This window comes from Jatropha curcas, chromosome 3 (genome assembly GCF_041381405.1).
Source record: "Jatropha curcas cultivar XTBG-Jc1 chromosome 3, XTBG_Jcur_1.0, whole genome shotgun sequence".
Lineage (NCBI taxonomy): Eukaryota > Viridiplantae > Streptophyta > Magnoliopsida > Malpighiales > Euphorbiaceae > Jatropha > Jatropha curcas.
The window spans coordinates 10,119,524-10,139,661 of record NC_143153.1 but is presented as its reverse complement, the minus strand read 5'-3'; the positions used below and the strand labels follow the sequence as shown (position 1 = coordinate 10,139,661).

Below are 20,138 nucleotides of genomic sequence, written 5' to 3'. Positions count from 1 at the left end.
CAAGGCTTTTGATAGAAATAATGCTCCTTAAAAAATTATTTTTCAATTTAATGTCAAATTAAAATTATTTATCAATTCAATGTTTGTCCTTACATGGAGAGTGAGTGTCACACTAAAACCATCAACTCAGTTGACGATTTCAGTATAATAAAAAAAGTAACACGTACTAACAAGCAATTAACAAAGAGTAATTACATAAATAAATAATAATTTTTATTTTATATTAAGACCACCAATTCAATTGGTGGTTTCAATACAAAATAAACTTGTCAAATGATATTTTCACTAAAACACACAATTCATCTGGTGGTTTTAGTGCAAATATGAGATTTGACTAGTAGTTAGCAAAAAGTACACGAGAGAATAGTATTTTGTTAAGAGTCCACGAGGTTAACTAGTGGTTTGTATTATGTTGCCATCATCGAATTGTAATGAGTGTTCGATGGGATTTCTAACTACAGATGGTACACTCCACTCAGGTTGTGGTGCAAAAGATAATGTGCTAAGCATATTAACGCAATAACCTTCGTACTAATTATATATCATAGGGGGAGGGACTTGAGGTATAATATCTACTGGCGGGGCTTCAACTGGAATACGTCTAGATGTCATTTCATGTCTCATTTGCCTCTGTAGTTCTTTTGGTCTTTGAACACGAGGAAACTCTAAAGATAGAGGGGCAGGTTGAAGCATAGGATGAGTTTCTGTATGAATTTCTTCATTCATTATGCCAAATAGGCTAAATAATCTTCAACGGAATGATGCATTTCTACGTGTTGATGATGTTGAACTGTGATATATATGTTGGAACCCATTAGCTTGCATTAAAAAAAATATTATGAAAATAAGAGCAAATTTTATTATTGAATTAGATTAAGAAATTATAAGATAAGATAAAAAGATATCGACTAATTACCACAGCTTCAACTTCTGCACGTCAAAATAAAATCTAACGTCTAGTTCGTTGCACAAGCCATTGCATATATTCTGGGTGAGGGCCCAAAGGTGCTTGGAGTGAATGAGATGAAACCGTATGAGAGAGACAGTTGTTCCATGCTTGAATGAATGGTTGATCTTTATGCTCCCAACCATTATCAATATAACCTCGTAAATCAATTGAATGCAACTTATCATCCTAGTATGGTGCAACGGGTATATGTTGGTCCATCCTAAACTGTCAAAGGCAACGATCAGGTTGATGCCATTCTACAATGTGGAAGTCAATTAACGGTACTAATGAGTTCGAAGTGCGTCTCTCAGATAAATAAAATCAAGAAAGCAGTCCTTCAACCTCTTTATATGGCTGCCAAGACATCTATAAACAAGAAAAAAAACTTTACATTAAATTAGTTAACATAATTTTGAGTATTCACCCTCTAATTAAATAGCATGTAATAGATAAATATAGTACATTTCACGTGGTTGTTTATCTAATTGGAATCACAACCACTTTAGTGAATGCATAGTTGTATTCAATGCATTTAATGATGTTTTCCACATGACAAAATTCCTTTGACAAAATAATTTAGAATATTAATAAACTCATTTTTTGATGCTATATCGAATAATAATATATTTTGACTAAGATGCAAATATTAGCTACATAATGAGTTGAAAAATTACCTGAAACCATAAGATGTGCCAGATTCATATGGTTTAGACTGTCAAAATAGTGGTACAATTATTTGTGAGGTGTTCCCATGTCCAAATTTGAATAAGTATTATACATTCTCTAATTCGCACAGTAGAAGGATTTGTCGCATGACACATTTCTCTATAAAGCCAAGCTAAATATCACTACAAAAAAACGCCAAACAACAATCGCTATCTGCGATCGCTTTAAATCGGTCACTATTTATCAACCAATTTACGAGGACGTGTGACAGATTCTTTTTTTCCGCGAAATTTTTTTGGTGGAAAAATTTTTGCGATGATCTTGTGACCGTCACGACCGAACTTGCGACCTATCAAAGACTACAAAATGATCGGTTGCTAAATTAAGGCGACAAAATTCTCGCCATGGTTTGTGCGAGTGATCTGCGGTGAATTTGGATTGCTCATAATTTTCTCCATGTGCGACCGATTTCTGGCGGTCGCAAAACGCAAGAAAATGAAACATATGCCATGTCAAATTAGTAGCGACCAACTACTTAAAATATTGTCGGTTGCAAAAAAATCATGGGTTGAAAACCGTTGTCTTCTTCTTCCTAGCATGACATCTCCTCTTCTCCCTCATTTTTTTCTTCTCCCTTCAGTTGTGGTCACCGCTCCATCACGACAAGGACGACCGCTGCTGCTGGACACTGAAAGACACCAGAAATCGATGCCGAAGGCCCCTTTCGCACATGTACGGTCCCTATCATCCCTTCCCTCATTTTTTTTTTTTAAATTTCAGTCAGGTTTTAAGTTTGTTTGGTGTTTTTTTTTTTTATATATATATATATATACCATGTATGTTTTGCAATTTGCGTTAGATTATTCATTTCAGTATTTTAATTTTTTTTTTTAGGGTTTGTGATTAATGTTTGTTTAGTTTTGGTAATTTAGTTTTATTTAGGTTTGTTAATTAGTTTATTTTATTGATTACTAGTATTCAAGAACGTGCGATGCACTTTGTTACTTTTTTGAACATAACTGTTAGAATAATTATTTATAGTTTATTTTTTTATATATTTTATTAATTTTTACAAAGACAATATAAAAATTCAATATTTTCAATTATAATTATTACATGTATAAAAATGTGTGTAAACCACTATCATACATATCTAGCATTTGATGAAAAATTTTAATAATTTTTTATATTAGATTTTTTGACAAAATAGAATAGTTACAAAGTTGAAAATAAATAACCATTTGATCCAAGATCTCACTAAATATAAAACTAACTACATATATAAATTATTGGTAATCAAAGTCAAAATTTTTTTGTGATAGTATACCAAAATAAAAAAAAAAAAAATCAAAAGTTTAAATTATTACCTCAGCCGTTAATGATAATAAAATGAGAAGTTTTCAATATAGCTATTTGATCATTTGAACAGATAAAAAGAAATAATCTAGTTTCTCAACACCATTTTGATAAGACTTGCAATTTATCATCCCATAAATTAGCATCAATTTAATTCATTGCTTGATAAATGAAATCACCAATAAAAATTCTGTAATGCACTCCTATGTATAACTATCTGGTAGTAAAGTGATCAAGGTAAACTATAAAATTTCATATCAACATATAAAAGAAGATTAATGGTGCAGTAGACGAAAGAAAAGACCTTCTCCAAAATTCTTAAACTAAATCAGAAGCAAGGTAGCATTGTTTAAGTTGGGATGTTCCAGTTGGAAGTTTAAAACTAGATGACTGTTTGATCCAGTTAATTACCATTCTGTGTTCTTAACACAGTGTAAGATAAGGGACAACTTCTTCAAATGGATCTAATGGTGTCTCACTGTATTGGAAACAAACTTGATACTGAGTATATGGGCATTACTTTTAAAAAAAATTGCAACAGTTACTTTGGATTAATGAAAATGGCTGCAAATTCAAAACTAATCCCAAAGATATTCTTATATTTTATAAATAATATTAATGATACAGAGTATTTTTTTTTTTATAATTATTAATGATATTTTTTTATATTTTATAAATAATATCATAAATACTCTTTAAAATAATAAAATTTTTGAGTTCTTTTAATAATTAATGAAATTTATCTTCTCAAGTAAAATATAATTAATGAAATTAATGTATAATATCATTAATATTATTTTAAATTTTAAATAATAAAAAAAATAACAATATCGTTAATATTCACTAGTAAAATCATTTCAAGAAACCAAATTATGGAAACAACCATCATGATATAGTATGAGATTAGGGAAAAAAATGGGATGGGCATCCAGAAAATATTCACTATATGTACCTAAACCGGTCTAAAATTTTGATAATTACACACATTTCAAACCTTTTTAAAATTCCTTTTTAAATACTCATACTCAAGTCCACTTAAAATGTTAATACCGGCACTCATTCCACACCCCTTTAATAATATCCAAATTCGATATAAATGGATTGGAATTGATAATTATAAGTACATATAAAATTCACTCTCTTTATGCGAGTCAATTGTATATAAGATAACGCTAGTGAAAAATATAAAAAAATTAAAATAAAATTTAAATTCATAAATATCAAAATTTATTAATAAATTAAAAAAATATAAAAATATTTTAAGTCATATTTTAATAGCATCCAAATTTTATTATTATTTTGAACTCAGTATGCAATTAAATTTTTATCTAAAATATTATATAAAAAATTTTAAATTATATAATTAATAAGATTTTCATGGGTGGTGGGTATCCGGAACTTTTAAACCCATAGTGAAGAATTAACTTAATACTCATTCCTGTCACAAACTTATTTAATACCCAAACATACTTATAATGAGTTTTTGTAGGTCAATTATCCATAAAATCTCCGCCGCTTCCATATCCTTGAGACAGGTAAATAAATTAATGTCAACTACATAAATCCATCCATCAATTTGATAAAAAAAAAAATTATGGCACTATCAATTCTAAATCTGACATATATAATTTCCTTAACGGGTTTATTCATCAAATCTCAATTTAGAGATCATGTTGTCTTACCTAAAATTTAATTTGGCACACAAAATTTATCAACTTCAATTAGTATTTCAATTAAAGAATAATGATGTGAAATGTCGTACAAATACAACACATACATTAAACTAAAAAAATTAAAATTTTGCATGAATAAACTGTGAAAATGTTAAATACAAGTGCTAAAATGTTAACAATGCATTAAAAAAGATAAGTAACATTAGCAACGGATTTAAATATTTGCTGTTCCATTATTAATCCGTTGCTTACATTCGTGCCAAATCTGTCTTTTAAATTAGTAACGGAACAATATCCCTTTCTACCATCTGTTACTAATCCTTTGCTAAGCTGTTGCTAATATCTGCGCCAAAATTCCGCACATATATTAGCAACGGATAACTATTCTATTGCTAATAACCAATGCTAATCTGTTGCTAAACCCTGACTAATAATGGCACCAAAATTTCCCGCGGCTATGAGCAATGGATAATAAATTGGTTTATAATATCTATTGCTAATCCGTTGCTAAAACCTGGCTAATACTGGTGCCAAAATTTCCCTTGAATCTTGCAACGGATTATACTTGCTTGCCAATTATTTGTCTGTTGCACTTCCGTTGCTAAACTCTAAAAGTGGTGCTAACTTCAAATCCCTTTCCAATCCGTGGCTAATTAGCACAGACAGAGTCCGTTGCTAATGGTTCGCTGCTAAAATGCATTTTTCTTGTACTCGCTCTAAAACCTTTCTCTACGCTTCTGACTATAGTCTCATGAACTTATTCCCCAAGAATTCTCTCTCAATCGTGAAAATCTATTTCAACAGGTACTTTTCTTTGTTCTTTTGTTTAACTTTCTTTTAATGAAAATTTATATTTGTAAGTTGATTGATGCAAAAATCTCACTGGATCAAATAATAGTTATTCATTATTTTTCTTTTGTCATTTTTTTTGAAAAAAAAAATTATGTTTGAATTTTTCTTTTGGGTTATATGTATTATTTGGAGATTAATTGTTTATTTAATTGAGGAGGTTAGATGGAAAAAATCTGAAGAGATATACTTTTCAGGATGACGAAGAGGTTGAAATCAAACTCTTGAAATATAGTGTTTGCATGTTTGAGGGTTTGGTTCTGAATTTGAACGTTTCGTAAATCTTTTTTTTTTTTTTTCTTTCTCTTTTTAGTTGGGTTTTGTGTTTGAGGTGAGGTTATGAGAATAGAATTATTTTTTTAGTTTATGTTCAATAATGCAATAGACCAAACTTTTGGATTGGACAAGTTCTTGTCTTAAACTTTCTACTTTTACTATTTATTTGTTTAATTCAATGATTGAGCTTGATTTTTGAGAATTATAATGTTATATTTTACAATTGTGGAGAGCAAAGAGCAGAGTTTCCTCTACAGGTCCAATAATTTTTGCTTCTTTTTAGTATCTTGGTTTTAAATGCTTCATAATGTGCAAAAGGAAGTCATTTTGTGAATTCAATATGTCAATCTCTTTTTTACCTACAACTAAATGGTAAATATATTTGTTTCTATAAAAATCACGTAATGTACCTTAGCGGGGAATATCAAGACATCTCAAGAATAATTCTATATTGTGAATTGTCATAATGACCACGACGTAGTTAGACACAACCTATAGGGATTACAATAGTGTTAAGCATAGCCAAAGAAAAAAGAAAGAAAATTTAAAGCCTTTCATGAACTAAATCTGTATGCTTATTTTGTGTCTAATTAACTTGATGTAGCTAACATTACCAATATTGCTGCTCTTGCTGATTTCGACAAAACCTAATTCGCGAAGCTTGGCATCTTCATATGTAGAAAATATTTAAACTTATTTTTTTTGTTCATTCTTCAACTTTTTTTTTGTATAATTTTAATTTGTTTACTGTTCAAATTTCTTAAGTAAATATAATGGAAATAATTTTATAAGATCCTTATAAGTGGAATGACGAATGTTACACTTCTTTGCAGGTGAATAATGGAGATGTCAGTGGAATTATGCTTAATGGTGATGCTTTAATAGCATTTGATTTTGTTTAGGTGAGTTTTTTTCTATTAAATGCAAAACATATTCTACGAAACTCGAAGTAATTGAAAATCATAATTGGAGGTAGAAGTAAGCTGTGGTTTAAGTTTGCTTTTTTGATGTAGGAAACTCTAAATGTTGATTGACCAGATTGGATAAAATAATAGTAACTCAAATTTATCAGTTACCTAAAGAATGCCTTACATGAAACAATTACGGTGCAAAAAGAATAACTACACTAGATTGTGATTCTACAATGAATGCCTACACAAGGATATTAGCCAAGAAATTGTCAACATCTTTTCTCATCAATTGTGTTTGCTCAGCGATGACAAATCTACTCTACAACATTGGAAAATTATCTATTGCATAAATGAGTGAATTTTGTACAAGTACTTATCTGAATTTTGCAATATGTATTGATAATTTGATATGAGGATAAAGTGGCCAATTTCAATTTATGATATGAAAATTGGAAAAGTCATTGGTTTAGCATTTATATAACGATCAAAATCATTGGTTTAGCATTTATATAACGATCAAAATCTTCAACAAAGCATGGGTAACCTTCAGTTGTATATACTAAAAACATACTAGGAATATTCACATCTACTAGAAAACTTATTCTAGAAATACAATATTAAAAATATTATTTGAATATAGTAATGGTCTATATTATATAAATATTCACATATATAAAAAATAAATACTCATTTTTTCCACCAAATAAATATTTATGAACTTTATTATTTTTAAAAATTCTATATTTTTAATTTATTACTAAGTTTAAAATTTATTTATATTTATATATTAAATATACCTTAGAATTAAAAACTAAGCCCAAACACCAATTTCTCCATGCAAAAAAAGAAATAAAAATCTGCAAAAAAAAAAAAATAATAACAAGGCATTATTTACTTCAAACTATTATAAACATTTATGTTTAGAAATTAAATTAAAAAATATACTTAAACTAAAAAGAATAAAATACAAAAAAATTATTTACCTTTATCAACATCTTCTATTTTATGGGGTTTCTTCATTATTTCTGTGAAATGTGTTTCAACTATTGTGCTTGAATGAGTGTGATTGTACATTTGTATTTTGTAGCTGACAATACAAGTGCTACTGAGTGTTGTGGCAGTGTGAGTATTGTGGTATTGTGAAGAATTTCCTCTTTAATAATAAAAGCTGAGTAGAGTGAACAAGGGAATCCATAGGTAGCGATAAGGGAATCAATTCCCTGCACCATTTCAATCTATCATGCAAGTCTTTTTTATTGTCATAGCTTGTCTAAATAAAGCCTATGTAACTGACATCAATATATTAGCTAGCGGTGTTAATGCGAATGTATTACGTCAAAACCACCAGATGATATGTGTGTTTTGGTGAAAAATATTTTGATTACTCAAATATTTTTTTTATTAAAACCACTAGTTAACCTAGTGGATTCTTAACAAAATAATGTTCTCTCGTGTGCTTTTTGTTGATTAGTAGTCACATCTCATATTTGCACTAAAACCATTAGATGAATTGTGTGTTTTAGTAAAAAGACCATTTGACGATTTTAAATTTTTTATTTTGTATTGAAAAAAAAATAAAAATTATTTTTTATTCATACAATTACTTTTTGCCGACTGCTTATCTACGAAGTACTTTTTCTATTGCACTGAAACTGCCAACTGAGTTAGTAGTTAGAGCAACACTCTCTCTATGTCAGGACAAACATTAGATTGACAAATAGTTTTAATTTGACATCAGATTGAGACATAGTTTTTTGAGGAGCATTATTTTTTATCCTCGTGAATACTTGTTATATTTACTCGTTATATAATTTTGTAATTCTTTTTATATTGTTTTTCTTGCTTATTCTCAATTTTAATTTGTACATGATAAGTTGTTGGGAAAGATATAGATAGACTCAGTACTTTTTATTTTGTTATATTTTTTAGTTTTATTATATTATATTTTATTGTATTTAATGTTAAACATTTATAAATGTTGAAAATAATAATTACAATTATTCCCTTTGCTCGATCAATCTCTTTCTCCCTGTAGAAGAGCCGTTGGATTAATAAATGTTTTAGCTCTTTCAAAACACAGTTTCATTGCAAATTTGAAGTCACTATCTTTATTATTTTGAGCAGTGTTATCTTTCTAACATTATTTTATGAAAATTTTGAATATACTTTATTACCTATGTGGTAGAAAGAACTCTTTATAGATTATGTTCTTCGTGTATGATGCGTCGTTCTTTTTTTTTTTTTTTAATCGGATTTAGAAGGACCTTTGTTGTGGACATTTGTAACACCCTAACACCATTTATCCAAGGATAAATAATGCTGAGATGCTACATAACATATCCTATGGATCCATTAATAGAAGTATAAGTCACACCATGTGTTAAATAGTGGAAATCAATATTAGAAAATTTCTTACTTTTCACATACCGTTATATATAAACATATACATGACCAAACACAATTTAAGAGTTACTTAATACATGATGGACGTTAAGAAGTTTAAATTCCTACATAACATATTTACAAAATTGAGGAGGTGACATATTTAGACACAACTGATTCCGACCTTTGTTCCATTTCTGTTAGTCTGAACAAATGGAATTTTGATTGTTAATGCCTCCTAGTGCCAGAATTTGGAAAAACATTAGCATTTTATATGAAATGCCATTTAGTGAGTAAAACCATCATAATAATTATTAATTATATAATAAATACCAAGCATCTCAATTAAGGCACACAGTACACTCCCAATAATTCAAAACATCTCAAACTCCTCAGGCCATTAATGCCCGATATTATTCATTGCTAGATAATAGTAAACATTCATCATTCCATTCACAATGAAAGAGTACAGATATTACATCATTATCACTAACAGAAAAAAGAGTACCATCATCATAGATGTAATGCTACTGAAACTTAGTTTAGAAGTATGATGCAAATGATCGTCAGATTATTTATGTTATGACTTATCAAACAAACTCACCTTGGGTATCAGATAACAGATTTCAGATATCAAATTTAGCTACCTGGCTTTTAGATCAGATATTTTGAACTCGCAGCTCCATATAACAAATTTTGAGCTTGTAACTCGAGATAAAAGATTTGTGAGCACGCAACTCCAGATAGCATATCAGATTCATGAGTTGGTAATGACAATCATAACTTCCCTTTTTATCTCTTATGCAGAGTTTGACAGATTTGTAAACATAGATTAGTCTCATCGGCCTCAAAATAATGTATACCTTTTGGCTTACCTTACCTTTTTCCAGGATAAGAATCTTGTTCTTATCATAGCAACATCAAATATGGCAGGTGCCATAACAAATGTTAAAAGCATTCATTCATTATATACAATTAAATATTAGATGCTTTTACTCACAGTATATAGTGCAGTTGTATCAAGGCCTGGAAGAGCCTCCTCCTTCAGTTCCTTCTAGGACCTTGTTACCTACTACATGAATAAGCAAGCACCTTAATATTCATTTAGGCATTTAATCAAACACTTAGTGTGCATGACTTAAATGCTTAAAATTTTTTTATTGCTCTTTATGTTTTGAAGTCCCGAAAAATTTCATGTAGTCTCCAACACTCACTTAAGAATCCTATAATCTCAACTGAATCAACTATTTATCAATTAATATCATTAGAATTTATCAAAGATTACACCAAATAATGAATACCTCTTAAGCTCCTTAAACTTCCATAACCATATAAGTATTAATGCAACTACTCATTGAATGTCAATCAATAAATGACTGTAAAAAAACCAAACCTTTATATTCATGAGGTGAGAAACTGTGCAATCCCTTAGTTGTAGGTTTAAAAACTTAAATTTGTTGCCTTTTTAGTTTATCAAGTCTTCTTGCCATTAGTACTACTATAACGAATTCATTTAGAAGGAGAAGAAGAAACAAAACAAAGGAGTAGAAATTAAAAGTATAAAAATTATAGATATTAACTATTCTAAATTAAAAACTCTAGATTAAAACTGTAAATAAAAAATCAAATCAGCACTTTAAAACTCTAATTTTGTGCGATATCAACATTCAAGTATTCATTTATATATATTTATACACATAGATAGATAGAAGACAATAAAATGTAATGTATTCATGGATTGATGACCCAAAAAATTAAATTTTAAAGCTTATAAAATAGAAGGCAATAAAAACGCTCTCCATTTTAATAGAAAGATATGTTTAAAATTAACTAACTAATTAACTTTCGAAATTAAAATATGAATATTTTTTTTTGAAATTAATTTATCGTGACAATTATAATTAAAAACAAAATTATATTAGTGACTGAAATTCAATGCAAATAATTGTTTGAAATAGTTCAATTTCCATTAGTGTTCAATGCAATTAAAGACAGGACAAATTCTCTCCATTTTAAAAAAGAAAAATTCTAAGTAAACATTTAATAAAAGGAAACATTTCTTTAAAGAAATTTCTATAATTTAGTTCCTATCAAATAATTGAGTTTCATATTTTTCAATATATTAACTAAATGGTTCAAGAGAAATTCTTCTTTAATTTTTGAAAGAAACGTTTGTTTGTTTTTTTTTTTTTTTTCAATATATTAACTAAAAGGTTTAAGAGAATTTCTTCTTCAATTTTTAAAAGAAATGTTTGTTTTTTCTAATATATTAACTAAAAGGTTTTAGAGAGATTGTTATTCAATTTTTGAAAGAAACGTTTATTTGTTTGTTTTTTTTAAAGGTTTTAATTCCAACCAAAAGGTCATAAAAGGCAAATGATTCTCTCTCCATTTGAATTAGGAAACGTAAATATTTTAATTACTCCATTTTAATGAGAACAAAAGTCAATAAAAAGCAAATGATTCTCTTTCTCATTAAATACTTGAAATTTAAAGTCTTTCTCAATCTTAAAAGATAACTAAAATTTAACCCAAACTAATCCTAGCCAAGCTAAAAACAAATACTCCCTTCGATTCATTTATATAGATAAAGTTTTCATTTTCGGTGTTTTATTTATATAGACAAATTTATTTAATTTGGACTATGACCAGGTGTAAAGTTTAAATTACTCTTGATTTGCTTTGTTTAGAGTACCAACTTTTTAGAAAAATAATAAATTGGCAGACAAAGTTGAATATTGCAGTAAATATTGTTAGCTAACCAATTTATGGTTGTATTATCTTTCTCTCTTTATTTGAAGTAAAATTGCATGCATTTAGAAATTTTTTTGTGGGCATATTTTATGACAAATTAATCGTGTAGAAAAATGAGCATAGGTCCATAAGTGGGGCACAAGAGAATGTTAGGGGCATATTTAACCTGAATGCTCTATCTCAAAACAACAGTGCCTTGCTACAAAAAAACAAAAAAAATTATGCTCATAAATTCTTTCGTTTTGAGAATTAGGGATTTGCAGTTTGAAAACCTTTAACCGCTTTCATCCTTAAAAAATCGCTTCCTCCATCAATTGTAACCCTAGCAACTCTTCTCAAATGACATTTCTGCTTATAGATGTCACCCAAACACAATAAAATTGCAATGATAAGCAAAAGAAAGAAAATGGGTAAAGATAGTGAGGCTTCATTTATGAAGAAGAAAATCGCGAAAGAGAAGGGAAAGTCAGTCGATATATCTGATGCTAAAAAGAAAAAAAGGGGTATAGAATGAAATATGTGGCCTCCAAATGCACTTCCTCCTCGAAAGTTGGCTCGCCCAAAAAGAAAGCTTCGCAATCCTCAAAAAAACCAGTGAAGAAAAAAGGTAAATTATTCAAGAAGATGTCGAGTCCACTGAATCAGAAGAATCAGAAGAAGAGAAACTTGAAAGGGAAACTAATGATAAGGAGAGCAGTGCAGAGTACATTAACAGATATGATCATGCATTTAAGTCTCGATCTTGTGAAGCATACTACAACTAAGTTGTCATGCATGAAAAATTATTGATTGAAAAGAAGGTTGAGTTTGATGAGTTAAAGGATCTTGGTTTAGACTTAGAACCTTATTTTGAGACCTTTATAAGAAGGTGTATGTCAATGGAGGATATGGTATACTGTCGATTAGTTAGATTGTTTTATGCAAACATTTATGTACAAGAAACAAAAAGGGGTGACAGGAAAAAGACTAATGTGGTCTCAATTGTTAAAGGTATTGAGGTTAAGATTAATGAGAGTGTTTTCCAACGTGTTGGTCAAATTTATTCTAGTGGTTTTGATTCTGTTATTGGGGATATTGAATATCATGAAGGTTATGATGTTTCTGAATTTGAAAAGAGGTTCTTGGCACAAAATTATGCCAATGAGGAGCTTGTGGGTACTAGGATGAAGGCATTCCTAGATTGCTTCATTTGATTGTTTGTGCAAATATTTTGCCCAAATATGGTAGCAAAGATAATGTTACTGAAGATGAAAAATTAATTTCATGGGATATGATTAAGCAAGTTTCAATTAGTTTAGCAGGCATAATTCTAAAGAATATTGCACACAATCACAAGATTATGAGTGTAGAAAAGTATAAAGCGAGGAAGAATTGCATTCATTTGCCTTATGCATAGCTGATTTCAAATTGCATTATGTTTGTTGGAGTGTTAGTGGCGAGCATGCAGATAATATAAGGGCAATTGAAAAAATTAATGGAAGGTATCTGAACTCTTATAATATTGTCAAGACTAGAGATAAGGGGTGGATTTTGCTAAAGTATGTTGAGGAGGATGATGCTATAGAGTGGGGCAATAGAGATGAGAATAGGACTTTGAAATAGCTGGTCAACCTTCCAAAAAGGGCTACAAGGGCTATTGTCAATAAATAATTATCCTCTGAATTTATGAAGAAAATGGATGTAGTTTTTGAATTAGTATAGAAATTGGATGTAAAGGTTGATGAAACCATGGCACAAATTGAAGAAATTAATACAGAGGTGATAGAGCTGAAGGAATGTGTACAATCAAATGCTAATATGATTGAAGTGCCTGGCACTCATCAATGTGAGGAAGAATGGAACTGGTGCTCATACTGGAGCAGAGGGGGACAAATAAGGGAATAATGATGAAGATGAACTCCATGAGGAAGAAAATAAAAAAGGAAAGGATCCTAAAACTACAGCAACAGTAGATGAAGATGAGACACAACCTGACAGTCAAGATTCTATGTTGCACAACTTCTTAATGGATTCTGTTGATGAACTACTAAATTCAAGTGAGATTGTTAAAGAAAACTGGAAGATCTGAGTGCAAGAGATAAATAAGTGGTCATGCTGAAGTATTGTTTTTCGTTATTAGTTTGAACTAATGTTAAAGTGTCCATGGTTATGTTTATTTTGTGTGTTCACATGTTTTTATGCATTGGTTTTATTTTGTTCCAGTCAAGTGTTTGTTGTTTTCAATGTAATTTTTTTATGTGAACAATGAATTTAGAGTGGACACATTTTGTAATATAATTAGCGTTCAGCTTTTGTATTGCCCACATTTTATTTTATGGTGTATTTTTGATGTCTAATTTGCACACATTTACTTAACAAAGACTACTGCTTATATATATATATATATAGTTAGAGAGAAGAAATGCATGTAATAATAATATATGTGCAATACTTGACGTAAAAACACCCATATTTCCAATATTTGATCACAAATTTATATTATCCAGAAGATGATTTGAAGCAACTTTTTACAAAGGCAACTAGTTCACTTTTTAAACAAAAGGACCACATTTTTTTAACTGCTAAATGTCATTTATCCTTGAATGCATATGAAACTACTCTCACATGGCAAGTATGTTCACAATATGATGTTGCACTGTTGTTGCTACTTCCTTCACAATGTCTCCATGAACTTCAATTACATTAGGCAAAGTACCATTTCTTATCAAAATAAGCTTCGACATGTGGGGAATTTTGTAATTGTTCCCTCCAGAACATTTCAATACTTCAACCATACATGTCTGCAAAGTCAAAAACACTTTGTTTATGCCACTTGGAGGAAAAACATCAAATGCTTTAATAACTGCTGAAACCAATTCATCTATGTTGTTAGGAGCCTCTTGATGTTTTTATTGAATTAATGACTCTAAAAAAATCGAGGTCGAAGACATTCAATTCTGGACTATTAGGAGCTTGGCTTATCAAACGTATATTTAGACTAAGTTCAATTACAACATTTGCAAACTCAGCATCTCCATCAATTATATGTGGCCTAGTATTATCCTATTGAACAAATACTATATTAGAAGTATTTGTTGGCCTTTTTTTATGGAAGGCAGTAAGTTTTTGATAAGGCAATTACGAGTAACTTCGTGATTGACATAATAGGTCTGATCTCCATTGTGCCCACTATACGATTCTTGCTATTTCTTTTAGTAGGAGCAGTGTATATGAATGGCCAAAATTCCTATCTTGCCATCAAATTGAATATGAGAATTAGAATCAAATCTAGGGTGTGAAACTACAACAAGGAACATAATCTTTGGAATGAATCTCTTGCTCTTACATGTGCGTGTACGTAGTGTCTCATTAGGCAAAAGGTAAAATTTTTGAGTTTCATTGCACATGAAAAACCACTTCTCATTTATGTGGATTATGTCATGCATGTTGATAAAAGATGGATTGCTAGTAATTGTGTCTGTATCAATCATGGACAAGCAAAATTCAACTCTTGTTTTTTTATTCTCTTCCTTCAATAGTGGTTTGATTACATTTGAATGTGGCTTAATATCCCCTCTTTTTAAAATTCTATGTTTAGTTGTTAAAGATACGCCGAGTTCATATACTAGTCACTGTTGGTTCATCCGATGTCTGAGCAGTATTTCTTGAATTCTGTCCGTTGGAATTACAACATGCTTCTTACCTCTGTTCTAAGCACCATTGATCTCATTTGCAGCTAGTGCACCATTCTTTGCAATATGCCAAATTTCGTAAACTGACCTCTTTGAAAGAGAAAATGTGTGCATAACTTTCTCGATAGAGCGCGAATTTAACACTCTTAGCATTTCAAAAAGAAGCATATTTTTCACCAAATTTTTTGTTTCGTTTGTCACGTTCTTTTTCTTTGCTTCCTTCTTTGTACCAGCAACCACGCTAGAAGGGCATTGTGTGAATTCAAGCTCTTCATAATGGTTCGGTGATTGTATATTTTCTTCTGCATTTAAATCGATCAAGTCCAAGGGACCAACAGTCGGAGTGAGCACATTTTCTAAAGTTGTGGGCGAATCAAGAGGTTGCATATTCAAATCAAATGGATATGACATGGTTGTAGAAAGTTGACATTATGATTTTTTGCTGTAGTTTGTGTGAGTGATTATTAGCTAATGAATTGAAGTTATTTATGAGTGAGTATTTGGGAAGAATTTGAAAAGACAATTGATGTTATTAAAATTTTTGGCTCCAAAAAGATTATTTGAACATAATTTCTTTATTAAGTGTCCATATTTTTAAATGAAAATTAAAATTTCATTTTCCACCAATATTTTTGCACTAAAAAGGAATGGTCAAATTAAAAATTTTGATTAGGAGGTAAAACTTGGGGTTAATTAGGAGGAATCAATGGGTTTTTACTATGATTTATCCTTTTATTATGGTTATAAGTCATTAATCGTGGTTATGGAATAAAGTGGCATGACATGTTGGACTTTTAAAGCAAACAGTCAATTAATGCAATGTTGGGGGCAAAATAAGAAAGATTGACTAAAGATTATAGTTAAATTAATTCCTTAATTTCTGTGCAAAGTTAGTTGTGTCTATATAAATGAATCGGAGGGAGTACTCAAATATTGCACAACTCTTTGGTGAACATGCAACATCAACATTGAGGAAAATCACCATGATTTTCCTTTATATTACTTTTGTTTCATAATACTTGTCACATTTGAAATTTCATATTTCTCAAGAAAACCATTAAACTTGCCTAAATTATTATAAATTATTGAGTAAAATGACCATATTACTCTTAATTTAATACTAATTCTCTAAAAAAACTATTAAATTAAAGTAATAATTATTAATCATATATATTTTTTCAAATTGTGACATATTATGGAATGGAGGTAATATATATATAATGATATAATGATATGGGATTTACCTCCCAATAGCCATCTTAGGTGGGCCCCACATCAACATAGACCAATGGCATGTCTCCATCGATTTTGATTTTGTGAGGACTTGCACATGGGCCTCAAGAAGATTCTATTTGGGCATAAAACTCTGACATAATATTTAAGTCTATAGGCCCACATACCATGGGCTTAAAATTGAATAAGTGTTGGAACCTATCTTGAACAAAACCAATTGAGTTATACTATGCCCACCATTCGTTGCATTATAAGTCTTTGAGTTACTTTATTTATTATTATTATTAAATATGAGATTCATCTCTTAGTATTTGGAAATATATATTTTTGTTAGAAAATATTTTCAAGATAATTTATTTTCTATTATTGAGTTGCAATACCGAATTTTTCACTGAACATTTAAAACTTTTATTACATGTGTGAAAAGAAATTCTTGAACATACATAGACCAATGAATAAAAATAAATTAAGAAAATTTCATGAAATTGATAAACTATGAACCCCAATAAGTAATTTACAGTTTAAATCATTATTAACAATATATCTTGCTAGATCATCCAATCAGATTGGCTGATAAAGCAATGCTTGCACTTGATCATCAACACTTAACCCCTTCATATCATCTCCATGTTGATAGACAATTTGGGCAGTTCTTGCTAGATTAAATGAAGCATTAATAGTTGAAAGAGGCATTCTACTTGGAGCTATCAACTCACCATTGAGTTCTACCCATAAGTTGCGAATGAGTTGCCTGACTTCTTTCCTTCCTTCGCCCTCACATGAAATTGCCTTCTCTTTCATAAAACATTCTATGCTAGATGCAACATCTCCTCTTTCTTGCTCTTCCTGTCAATAATTTAATATTTTCAATTTATAAAATAAAATCATTTCATTAACATGTGATTTATGCCTGTTTTGAAGCATTTAAAGTGATGATAATAATTGTATTTTTGCTATCCAAATGACATACCCTTGATGTTCCCAAATCATCCCAAAGCCGAAGGATTTTCCCAGCGGAAGTGAATAGGTCAGGATAGGGTTCCAACATTGTTATAGTCTCTTTTGTAACACCTTGCCCCAGGAGGAAAAAGGAATGAACCAGTGCCATGTAGGTGCCTCCTGTTGTTACCCCGTTAACTAGATATTCCTCTAAGGTAGGTACATAGCCATTTTTGAACCATTTGGCTTCAGTAAGGAAAGCTTCAAACATGTCTATCCACTGTTGTGATAAAAAAAAAAAATCCATTAATTGGGCAGTTGAATACAAGAATAGAACATGTACATGTTCTCTATAGTATCGAATTGTGAATTGAAAAAAAAAAAGGGATAAAGTTTGCCTAGACTCTGTTTGCGGGCTCACCCATAGCCCGTACTAATGAAAATAGATATTTTTTAAATCATTCCCATTTTAGTGAGCTCGTGTCTAGACTAGTCATTATCTTTAAAACATTACCGTTCTCTTTAGGTGTGGGACAATGCTCCATCCATTTTGTTTAAGAACCATATATGCAATATCATTGGTAGTATTGTACAATGCCATGTAACAGATCTTCATATATTCAGGAAGTGATTCTATTGCGCTAAGATCCCACCTGCATGGCCAGCAATCCCATATTTAGTTTAAGATAAACTATAAAAAAAATGAATTTCACATAACTACCAGAAAGTACAAACCTTCTAACTGCATCTGTAAAGAGAATCAGATCAGAAAATGAACCGTAAGTATCGAAAATGTCATCAATAACTAGTAAGATGGCTACGGTCTTTGTTAATTGGATACGGCTATTAGAATCATATGGCTGAGGAAATATCCCTACAGTCCACAGGTAGCACTCCAATGGTCGATCTCTGGCAAACCCAAGTTTTTCTACTAGACCCAACTCTTTCCACCACCTAAATTAACAGAACAATAAAATTAAGTTAGCTTTAGATTTGAAAAGCATTTCTAAATCATTTGATTAAGACAATCACCTGACTATCTCAACCAACTCTTTCTGGTGTAGTGATTGAACAGCATTATAATCTAACTTAGCCAATTGAAATAGAGTTTGGCTGTGGTTGGTTTGCAAGCTATATTCGTCAATATAGTTTCTAGCTTCCAACCTTGTCATTCTCAAGTGCCTTGGAAGCTCCAACGCTTGGCCAATTTTCTTATTCTGTGCTATATATCCCTGCAAGTAGTTTCTTGTAAATTCCATGGCGTGCACTAATTCAGCTTCATCTTTTGAGCCCAAGTAAGATGCCTCGTGTAAACTCAACAAACCCATTGTGTCTTTGCTTAATGACTCCTTGAATTTCCCATTCTTGTTCATGAATTTTCTAAAAACATCTGTTGAACAAATTAACTTCAAAATGAGCATTTCAATTATGGTAAATTACTTTTCACTTCTTACTTACAATTTTGGAAGGAACAACCATACCTGAGTAAACTGGAAGTCCATTATGCCTAAGCAATCGAAAGCGAAGCGCAGAGGTAAGGAGATCATGTCCGTTAATATTCCATTCTAAGATTCTTTCAAGCAACATACTTATTTCTTCTTCGAAATGATACCCAATTCCTAGTCGTTGAATTGAATCGATCAACTTCATTGAAGCCGTTGGATTACCTGTCGTTAGCAATTCCTTTCGGGTCGCTTCCTGCAATTCCTCCAAGCTTTTGGGGCAGCGATTAGCCTGAAAAGAAAGGTACAACACCGACGATGATTACACTTTATATCAAACAACATTTTAAAAAAGATTACATCAAACGAAGAGAGATTAAAATATAGCGTGGAAGTTTTTAAATGCATAAATTTTAATTTGAAAATTCTGAATCCAAACAATGCAGGATAAGTGTATTATACCAGAAGAAGCTCTGGTGCTGGGTACTGCGGTATAACTGACAACTGGCACCGAGCGGTAGTGCGGTACTGTGTCTGACTTTGACATGAGCTTGCCCGCCATGAGACTAATCCAAGCGGAGCCTTAGGCGAAAAAATGGTTCCAACCATTTTCATTTGCGATAAGCTTTCTGTTTTCTGCACAATGCTTAATTGGGTAGATAACTGCATGGTTCATACCCCATATTTATAGCATTCCTCAAGAAGAAGCTTTTCAAGAACAGTTGAGTTGGGAAGCAGTTGAACTTTCATTTACATGTAACGACCATAGTTATTATTATTGTTATTTAATTCAATTTTATTCGTTGATTCCATTTCCTATGCTAAAATTATTTAATAATTTGACAAAACTAAACTAAAATTCTCTCAAATATTAAATTGATTAATACATAAATTTACTCATAAAGTTCGTGATTTTGATTTTATAGTATCCTCAATTTTCCATAAGACAAATTCAAACTCTATAATTAACATACCGTCTAATATATAATGGCTGAAGACTTTGATCATGCAAATGTTGGACTTTCATGCTCCGATCA

General features: G+C 30.5%; 1 protein-coding gene and 2 long non-coding RNA genes across 3 annotated transcripts; all 3 read right to left on the bottom strand.

Annotated features, from left to right (window-relative positions):
- Positions 1-372: 372 nt before the first annotated feature.
- LOC119371294 (uncharacterized) lies at positions 373-1,967 on the bottom strand. The gene is made up of 3 exons (XR_016320227.1): positions 1,624-1,967; positions 917-1,315; positions 373-790 (listed from the first exon to the last, which is right to left on the bottom strand). It is a non-coding gene; the product is annotated as an uncharacterized LOC119371294 (long non-coding RNA).
- A 7,467-nt stretch (positions 1,968-9,434) lies between these two features.
- Positions 9,435-10,651, bottom strand: LOC149497536 (uncharacterized). Its single transcript, XR_016320215.1, has 2 exons — positions 10,456-10,651; positions 9,435-10,134 (listed from the first exon to the last, which is right to left on the bottom strand). It is a non-coding gene; the product is annotated as an uncharacterized LOC149497536 (long non-coding RNA).
- Positions 10,652-17,197: 6,546 nt separating this feature from the next.
- Positions 17,198-19,387, bottom strand: LOC105639515 (putative terpene synthase 11). Its single transcript, XM_012223598.4, is given in 6 exon segments — positions 17,198-17,566; positions 17,691-17,939; positions 18,174-18,312; positions 18,395-18,613; positions 18,692-19,049; positions 19,141-19,387. Coding segments are annotated over 6 exon segments (1,503 nt in total). The 5' UTR covers positions 19,310-19,387.
- Between the last annotated feature and the right edge of the window lie 751 nt (positions 19,388-20,138).